The sequence below is a fragment of the Lathyrus oleraceus genome, chromosome 2 (genome assembly GCF_024323335.1).
Source record: "Lathyrus oleraceus cultivar Zhongwan6 chromosome 2, CAAS_Psat_ZW6_1.0, whole genome shotgun sequence".
Lineage (NCBI taxonomy): Eukaryota > Viridiplantae > Streptophyta > Magnoliopsida > Fabales > Fabaceae > Lathyrus > Lathyrus oleraceus.
The window spans coordinates 248245751-248256226 of NC_066580.1; the positions used below are offsets into that span (position 1 = coordinate 248245751).

At 36.5% G+C, this 10476-nt stretch overlaps 1 protein-coding gene across 1 annotated transcript; it reads left to right on the forward strand.

Moving 5' to 3' along the window:
* The first annotated feature begins 237 nt into the window (after positions 1–237).
* LOC127122768 (uncharacterized) lies at positions 238–2193 on the forward strand. The gene is made up of 4 exons (XM_051053055.1): positions 238–921; positions 1019–1257; positions 1305–1603; positions 1916–2193. Exons 1-4 carry the CDS (start codon positions 238–240, stop codon positions 2191–2193), a joined length of 1500 nt encoding a protein of 499 aa, XP_050909012.1.
* The last annotated feature ends 8283 nt before the right edge of the window (positions 2194–10476 follow it).

Here is a 10476-nt window from a genome sequence, read left to right on the forward strand (position 1 = left end):
CAGTCCATGCCTAAAATCTCCAAAATGTCCCAACCTTCTGTCTCAACTCCTAGCAAGCACGCCAAGGAGCAATTGAACCCTAGAAACGTAGGTACTTAGATAGATCTCTCTGATGTCATTATTGATGTTGTTCCCCTTTCGATAGTTCCTGCCCATGCAACCCATATAAGGAAGGCCAGAACATCTGCTTCGAGGAAAGGCAAGCCCTCTAAAGTAAGTACCTTTTCCTCTTCATCCATGACTGCTAAAAATGTAACAACTCTTGAACCCTCTACTACTATAAATAAACCTCATTCTATGACTAGTTTGTATCTTGATCCCATTAGTGTTGAACCTAATGTTTGTGTTTCTAAAGATGATCCTGTTATGCCAAATGTTTTGGAAGATGTTGAAGCCTCTGAAACCAGTAATAGACCTAGGTTTTTTACTACTTTGAGTAAATCCAATATGATTGTTACAGACAAAGACGACGTAGATAAGAATATATGTGTGTTGATCTCTCAAGCGTTATGTATTGAACCCAAGACTAATGTCTTGCCAGATGTCTCCACATCCTTGGCCCAACCTGATAACACTACTAAAACCCCCCTAAATAAATCTGATAAAACCCCCCTAAATAAATCTGATGTGAATGTATCTACTCTGTCTCCTGAAAAATTGAAAGACAAAGAGGCATCTGAAGGGATGACTGGTGATCTAGCTGAAAAAGATGAAAACTCTATTGAGAAAAAGGATCAATCCACTTTCATAGTAAATGTAGAGGATTTGGAGTCTGATGATGTACCCATAGGTCAAATACTTGTTCTTGGAATGGCTAAAAGATTGAAAATTAGAAAAGGTCAAGCTATTGAATCCTCTAGCATGCTCTCCAAATCTCTCAGAAAAAGAGCTAGTGTTGGCCCTACAAAAATATGGAGCAAGGTTGTTACTCATGTTTCTAAGAAAAAAATCCCTTAAGAGGAAGGAAGTTCCTTTTGAGTCTAGTGATTCTGACCATGATCTCAAACACAATGTTCAGCATATCGTGTCTACTTCCAGAAAGCAATCATCTGGGAAGAAGATTCCAGCAAATATTCTTGAAGTTCCAATAGACAACATTTTGTTTCACTCTGTGGAGAATGTTGAAAAATGGAAATTTGTTTATCAAAGAAGATTAGTACTGGAAAGGGAAATGGGCAAAAATGGTTTTGAATGCAAAGAGGTGATGAGTCTGATTCAAGAGGCTGGATTAATAAAAACTATAACTGGATTTGGCAAGTGTTTTATGAAATGCTTATTAAAGAATTTATTGTGAACATCTTTAGGGAATGTGATAACAAGAGAAGCAAGGAGTTTAGAAAAGTGTATGTCAGAGGAAGATGTGTGGATTTTTCTCCTGAAACAATAAATAGGTTTTTTGACATAAATGAAGAAGAACAAGTTGAAGTAGAAGTGTCTGACAATGTTATCTACAAAGTGATTACAGCTAAACAAGTAAAGGAATGGCTAAGGAAAGGGAAGTTGTCTGCAAGTGCCCTGAGTGTGAAGTATGTTGTACTTCACAGAATTGGAGTTGCTAATTGGATACTAACCAATCACACTTCCAACATTGGTATAGGACTAGGTAAGTTTATTTATATATAGGGACCAAGTAAAGTTTTGATTTTGGATCATATGTCTTTGATCAAATTATGAAGCATGCTGCCTCTTATGTTGTGAAGATTCCAATAGCTTTTCCCTCATTGTTCAGTGGTGTTATTATGAGTCAATACCCAAGTATCTTAGTCAGTTCTGACAACATCTGCTAAAGGGACCCTCCTCTCTCATTACATTATAGGTTATTCACTAGGAAACATGTTCTAGACATTTTCATGACATCTGGATAAACATCTTCCAAGCCTACTACTAGAACATGCATCCTTGTTAAGCTAAAAAGATACATGCAAGACCTTGGATGAAACTATCAGAATTTGTACTAAGAGGAAAAGCAAGATTGAAATGTTGAAAGATGATGGAACAAGTGAAGAAGAGGAAAATGAAGAAGGTTTTGATGCAAGTGATGATGGAGACACTACCAACAGTGATGAAGACCGAAGCATTATGGTTCTTCTATGTGTTGGTTGTTCTTCTGTTTTTTTTGGGTTATGCCCTGCATTTTTTTGCACTTTAAAGTACTCTTGGTTGTGTTTGGTTTGTAAACTCTCTTTTGACTGATCTGGTAACTCTGATGCTCGGTTCTTCTTGTCAACTTTATGGCTAAAAAGGGGGAGTAGATAGTTGTGATTATAGTTATGATTGATTATTCTGATTGTTCTGATTATTGATCTTATTATTAGTATTTCCCACTAAGGGGGGGCATGTATGGGGGTGGGGGTAGCTTTTAGGGTAGCTCTTGCCCCTGGATCTGCTACTCAGGGGGAGAATTTTTTTGTATGTCTTGTTACGAATGGGCTTTTGATGTTAATAATGTCAGGAACAATGTTCTTACATCCTGACTAAAGAGAATTTATTTTTCTCTTATACAGGTTCTTCGTGTGACAGTTTATCTCCCTAGTTTAAGGAATATTTTTATGATGCGCCTGCCTCTGGTGTTCTTGGGGAAAAAGGATTTTGATTGTTTGCATGATGGTTTGTTACTATGATCCTTACCCTCATTCTTGTTGGTCTATGCAAAGGTTGTTTTAAAAATTTGCCAAAGGGGGAGATTGTTAGATCTGATATGGAGTGATTGGCTGCATTTTAGAAAAATAAGTATTATTGTCAGATGTTGAACAAGATGTCCTGACATGTTGGTTCAACATTAAAGTATAACCTATTTTAGTATCTTGTCAGATTGGTTTCCTTTTATGATATATCTAAAGATAATCTTAAGATTAAGTTCACGAATCATGTAGAGCATTTTCTAAAAAGTGAAAGCCTATTTTGTCTTGACTTGTTTACGAAGTAAAGATGTCAAAATATTTTAGGAAACATCTGGTCTGATTGAAATCAAATTTACAAAAGTATGGAAGTATGGCTTGAGTCCTTGGATCTACTGTGAATCAAGCCCGAAGCCCATGTCTTTTCACTGCTATTTATAGATCGTTTCTAAACCCAAGAATGTATGCAAGTAGTGCAAAATATTATCTAAATTAGGGTTTTGTGTCTTTGTATTGTGTGAACCATTTGAGTACCTCCTCGATACTTGAATTGGACCTGGTTTATTCAGTTGTAACTATCAATCCCTCAGAAGCTTTTAAGCAAGGGTTGATTGTATTTTTCTATTATAAGTTGTTGTATGGTTGAAGGGAAGGGAGAGGGGTCTCATATCTAGGAGAGTCTTAGATAGAAACACCCAGATGTAGGGGACGTTGCACCAAACTGGGTTAACAAGTACTTGTGTTATTTCCTATCGTGTTGTTACTTAAATTTTAACATTATTTGTGGTGTGATAATGTGTTGAACTTGGTGTCGTGACATCGTGTACGACATCCAGGATTTGCATACCAAAGTTTCATGGTTTTCATGGTCTGATTCCAAGATCAAGATGCAATTCATGCAACCAAAGACCACAAACCAAATAATAAGGTTCCCGAGCTATAAGGTCCATAAATGATATGAATGCAAGATTAGGGTTTTAGGTCATGATTTCAAGTTGACTGCACCATCAAGGTCCCTAGGACTTGAAGCTTGGCAAACCTTAGTTTCTTTTTAAGCATAAATATCATAAACCTTTGAATCCATGATGATTATTTTAAAAATATTAATGCAATGAATGATTACATGTCTTTGGAATAAATGTATGTAGATGAATCTTAAACCAATAGTCAGATGAAAAATGAAAAAGGGAGGGAAAAGTTTGGGGTATGACAACAAGATTTTAAAATCCTGCTCCGAAGTATCTTTGGGTGCAATAAAGAACTCAAGACTTACATAGTCTTGGGTATAATATGTTTGTTTGTTGGTCGATTTTAGTGAAAGCCACTTTGTGTAAATCGATGAAAACATTGTTGGACTACCCGCAATAAGTGGAGAAGGCGACATTTGCATCACAACCGAATGGATTTACAAATAAACATTTGTGGGAAACTTCACAAGCTTACTCATACGTTCAAGTGGACGAAACATTATTTTGCATCGTCTTGAAACAAAATACCTTTCGTTTATAAAAATGGTTTAAGGATCAATCGTGCGACAGTGAGAAAAGAGTATGATTGGTTTGAAGTATTTTTGGATGATGAGAGAGTTCGGAGTGACGAGAACTATATCTCAGTTCCTAACTCTCGGGAATATGTAGACTACACCCCACTCCTTTTCAATCTTATTTGCAAAAGGGTTTTAATATTTTTATATGTTTTTGAAGTTTGCTCGAGAAAGTGCACTCGAAGCTAGTTGAGGTTTACTAAGTGTTGTGGAATTGATTTATGGATGATGAGAGTTTGGATTGATGAGAACTACATCTCAGATCTAACTCTCAGAAGCTCATTGACTACACCTCATTCCTTTCATCTCTCTTATTAAAAAAGTGTTGACTAATTGTAAAATGTTTTAATTTTTATTGGGAAAATGGATTGACGTTAGATCAAGCATTTGGTGATTGATTACAAAAGAGTTTGAGTGAAATGGTTTGCAAGAAGATGGAATAGAAAGAAATGGATTGAGTTTGAAATGGATTGATTTTTTATTGGGAAAATACTCGATGTTTGATCGAATTTTTTTTATATATTTTTTTAAGAAAGGGTTGATTTTATTCTTTTGTTAGAACTAGTTAAACAAACAAGCAAACAAAGAAATAAAGTGATAAAAATTATTACACGTCATGGGAATGGGGGTACATTTCGTCGAATGGGGATACAAGATAATGAAATAATTAAATCGAGCCCAACCAACAAATAATAATAAATAAGTGTAAGTGCCAGATAATGGTCTCATTGTAAGAAGGCCCAAGAGTAAGTAATGTGAAGAAAATAACAACACACAAAGTATACATTCAAAAATTAAATTGAAAGAACTAAAATCGAAGTGTGCACGAATTAAAATCGGGATGCAAGGATGTGAATCAAAGACGGTTTGCGATTATATTGAAAAAAATGGAAATATCATATGTGACAGGTCAAAACGCGGCGAAATACAATCAATGTATCGATAGAATAACTGGTGGAATAACGACATGGAAAGTGTCTAATCCATGGATTAAAATCAGATGTTTAACCATGAAAAGATTTAAAGAAACCATAAATTCAGATGCTATCTCATTTGCCAGGTCTTCATCAATATCTTGACCACCTTCCTCATCTTCCTCTTCAGTGTTTGACATAAATGTTATGCTCTTGGCTTACTTTTTAGCTCCATCACATATTCCCATCTCAAATGTTTGGAGGGATCCAATTAGCTCATCAACTCTCATATTTGAGATGTCTTGAGATTCCTCTATGGCTGTTACTTCATAGCAAATCTCTTGGGGAGTGATCTGAGTATTTTTCTTACTAACTTTTCATCTGACATCTTCTCACCCAAGGCTCCAGAGGCATTGGCAATTTCAAGAATACTCATATAGAATTCATGAATATTTTCATCTTCTTTCATTCTTAAGTTTTCAAACTTGGAGGTGAGCAGCTGAAGTCTAGATATTTTTACCCTAGAGGTGCCTACATGAGTGGTCTTGAGAATGTCCCAAGCCTCCTTGGCCACTTCAATGTTGTTTACCAGCCTGAAAATATTCTTGTCTACCATATTGAATATTGCATTCAAGGCTTTAGAGTTTCCAAGAGCAAGATCATCCTCCTCCTTGGACCATTGTTCTTCAGGCTTCTTAGTGGTGGCTTCTCCTTCTTTAGTAATGACAGGATACACCCAACCTGTTAGCACAGCTTTCCAAACCTTGTTATCAAGTGATTTCAGAAATGCTACCATTCGAGGTTTCCAATAGTCATAGTTCGAACCATCCAAAATTGGTGGCCTATGAACAGATCCTCCATCTCTCTCCATTGTACCAGAAAGTATTGCCCCTAGATCTCACCCAGAACCAGAGCAGGATGCTTGCTCTGATACCAATTGAAATTCTGGTATCAGATATAAGATGTCGAAGGTAATGTTACGACACTAATATCTGTTAACACACAATGGACAAACAAAAACAGAATGGTTAAGCGAATAACACAAGCAATTGTTAACCCAGTTCGGTGCAACTCACCTACGTCTGGGGGCTACCAAGCCAGGAAGGAAATTCACTAAAATAGAATTAGTTCAAAGACTCTCCGTACACTTCAACAAGTTTCAGTCTTTATCACCTAATCTCTACCCGTGCAATTTCTACCTAAGCACTCTTAGATATGAGAACTCACTCACTTCCCTTACAATCACACACCATTGATTTTAAACAACAATCCCTTGTGAAAAGAAAATACTTTTCAATTACACACTCTTGATTTTACTTCACAGTTTCAATCAAGAACACACACTCTTGATCTTGCTTCAAAGCTTTGATCAAGAAGACACACTCTTGATCTTTCTTCACAGCTTTGATCAAGAAGACACACACTCTTGCTTAACAGCTTTAGAGTGACAAATTACAACCACAAATCAGTCCAATTCAATCATCAATGGATGACTTGAATGACCTTCAAGTCTTACGACTAAACAGACACAAATCCTAGCTCTCTCTCAATATTTCGCTCAGTCTTGGTTGTGTGTTCAAACAGGTTTTCTAAGTCCCTTTTTATATAAGCATCCAGCTGGGCTTGTACATCTTGAAAACCCTAAATCTATTTTCCAATCAAATCTTTTTATAACAGCTGTACAGATCTCCTTGGAAAATAAGTAAATCTGGTTGTAATCCATGATTGAATGCGCCAGCTAGCCATATCTTCAATCATCCAAAGATTTCCATTAATTGTGCAATCATAAAAAACACCAGACATTCATACTGAATGTTTTGTGTACAGGATGTCATGACATCGGGTCTGACATCCTGGAAAAATCCTGCATAATCCAATAATTCCTTTTATAACTTCCAGCAGGTACAGTCATATCAGATGCCTGACATTGTGTATGTCATCTGAAACAATCCTGCATGAACATGTCTTTCATCTAAGCTCCAGCAGGTACATCCAATATCAGAAGCCTTGTCATTGTATGTGGCATTCTGAAACAATCCTGCATGCACATGTTCTTGAACTCCAGCAGGTACATAGGATATCTCATGTTAAGACATCTCATATGACATCTTGTGAACACTCTTTGTTTTACCAAAATTGCTGCCAACACTCAAAATCAACAATTCTACTTTTGCAAAGTAAGGTTAATTTCATTATCTCAATTCGAGTTCGAATTGAGGGAAGACTTACCCATAGCGAGGCTGATTGGGGAACTATCTTAACAAATCCTTGTGTACTCTCTCTTTCTCTATCTCTTTTACCTTTCATTTGCAAATTGTTGAGTTCATGGATTGTGCGATCAATACATTTGGTTAAACCTTTTAATAAGCATTTGAAAAAGGTTTTGTTGGGTTGATCACAATCTATTAGACCGTGGTTAGATTTGAAGATCAACAAAACCATACAAATTTCTAAACGAAATCGATTGCGCACAAGGTGTTCGATAATTTGTCTATATAGCATTTTTATGTATTCTATCATTGAGAATAGTCTCTACTATTAGGGAATCATTCAAATGATTGTGATTAATAGTATTTTGATTAATTTGTTTACATTATCATAATTTGGTTCTACATACGCATATCCGAACTTTTTGATAGCGGTTCGGTTTAGACTATTTGATCTGTGTCACTTCCACTAGCCGTTAAGTTTTTCAAAATAGTTATTTGTAAAGCTTATTTTTAATTTGGGATCTATTCACCCCCTCTAGATCGTTTCCCTTCATCTAACAATATGGTTAAAATAAAATACTAATAACAAAAGTAATAAAATAATTATGAAGATATTAGTAACAATAAATTTCCGTAAGCAGCATGCAACTCCCTGTCATCAACGTTGTCTTCCAAAGACAACCCTAGTCCAACTTTGAGTACAGGTAGACCTAACAGACAACCCCTAGTTGTACTCGTGAATCACCATCAAGAAGATGAAGTACTTAAGGTAGACCACATCGACATAGGTTTCACTTTTGTCCCAATAAGTGGATGTGCCAACCAAGAACAAGAGGTAACACCTCAATGCACAAGTACGATGGTAGTCAACCTGCACCACCTTCAACATCCTCAACCCACTGCGTGTGGTCTTTATAAAGATCTTACATAAATTTAAACATAGCATGTGCATCTCTAGTGTCAGGTACCTCATTTGTGACCTTATTTAGGTTAATTCCTAAATGGGCGACCATCAACTCCACAACTTCCTCTCGACCGAAACATCCATGGCCCAGTAATTTTCCTCTGATGGGAAGATGTAGGAGGCATGAGACGTTATCTAGTATGATGGTTATCTCACCAATAGAAAGATGGAAAGACGACGTCTCTGAATGCCATCTCTCAGAAAATTCCGTCTGCATGCCATTGTTTATAGTCATGTATGCAGTAACACATAAGCAGACAAGACAGGAAGAACGGATGACATTTTCGAACCAATTAGTGTTGGGTTGTGCCAAATCTAATATATTCCTGCCATAGTTTACCGATTTTAAACACCGACGCTCTTGTAAAAATATATATCACCATCAGTTACAATTTAATTAGTTTAAAATATATGTAATACAAAAGTAAATAAATATACCTATCCTTCCCATACATTCCTATCAGTATGGTCTTCATGGAAATGAAGTAAAAATGTGTCAAATGGGCCCTCTGAATAACTCTCTAAAATGGCATCAACATCGGATTCCTCTTGGGTTTTAGGGGTTTCAGGTGTTATTTCATGATCTAGAGACTTGTGGCTCCGTGAAGTAGAGGCGTGAGACATACAACTACGAGAAGTAGAACCAGATGATTGGAAACCTCGGCGTTGTGAACCATCAAATGAGTTATCATCAACTCGTGGCCTCATGGTCCTGGTTGCGACCCTCTCACTTCGTACAAACGCAGTTTGGGACACACGACCGAGCCTAATTCTGCCATGGTTGTTTTCAGCCATTTCACATGCATTACAAATATCTAGTCACATCAAAAATTCACCCAAAATTCGGCCAGACACAAATCTAGAGATATATGTCCAAAAATAGTTCCGACAGAATTCAGAGATCCATCTCCGGATAAAGTTGTGATTTTCTCTGCAATGGCAGAAACGCAACTGCTGCCATAAACCTACAAATAAATGTTAATGCATGTTCATTTAGGCTACCTATTTCGATTCTACAATTACCTAATGTAGCTTAAACGTCTTACTGTCATTCAATTAAATAAATAAAGAAAGAATTTTGAAAACTTACCAAGTAAAATTGATGAGAAAAAGAAACTTAAATGAATGAGAAATTTGAATGGCTAAGAAAGAGCTCCAATGGTATCAGGTTAAACGGATGAGAAGTTTGGATGGATGTGAGAGCTCAAATGTTTTTTTAGTACTTTTTAGATAATTAAGGAGGAAGAGGGAATGACTGGAGAGAGTATACGAAACAAGAGCATTTGGAGATGCATCTCCAAACCATCTACTAAATTTTTGAATTAATAATGTTTGTGAATATATATCTCCAGACACACCTTTTACGCATACGGAGATGTATTTCCACGTTGAATTTTGACAAAAACAAAGTGCCTCATTATTTTGTGTTGAAGAGTGTCTAAAAACACCTTTGTTTCTATACCTTGATATTTTTAATGCTTTGTATTTATTTGTCATCCAAGGGTTTCACCTATTTATCTTAGATCTTTGATCTGTAAAAGGATGTAAATCTCCTTTAAATACACAATTGTAGTTTAGGTGACTTGTTCAATTATCCTGATGCCTGGTTCAATAAGGAACATTGAAGGAGTAAATTTTAATAAGGAAAGTAAGACAATTAAGCCCCATGTAGGGATTTGTCTACACGTTAGTTAAAGAACAATCTCTGTCAAATTAGGTATAAGACCTTTTTCACTTTAACATGTTATGTCTGTTGGAATAAATTTAAATGTGTATGGGGGAGTTCAAAAGTTTATTCTCTTGGGTAATCAAACTATCCTAGGGACCTGATAGTATTCATTACTGCATTTAATTACTTGTCCTTTCTTGTCTGACCTTATCTCTATATAAGGACCAGACCTCTTTGTAAAACATTAAGACATTTGAATATAAGTGAAGATTGTAGAGAAAAGTCTGTTCCTCCTCCCTCCGTCCAAAACCTTATATCTTGTGTCTTCAAATTGGTATCAGAGCTCATGGCGAGCCTGACCAGTCAAATGCCGTTGCCACGGCTGACGAAGTCCAATTATGAGAATTGGAGCATCCAGATGAAAGCATTGCTGGGCTCATTGGATGCGTGGGAAGTCACCAATGATGGCTTTGAAGATCCAGGTAACACAACAGGTCTCAATGCCGCCCAGACGAAGGCGTTGAAAGAGACGCGGTCGAAAGACAAAACAGCATTATA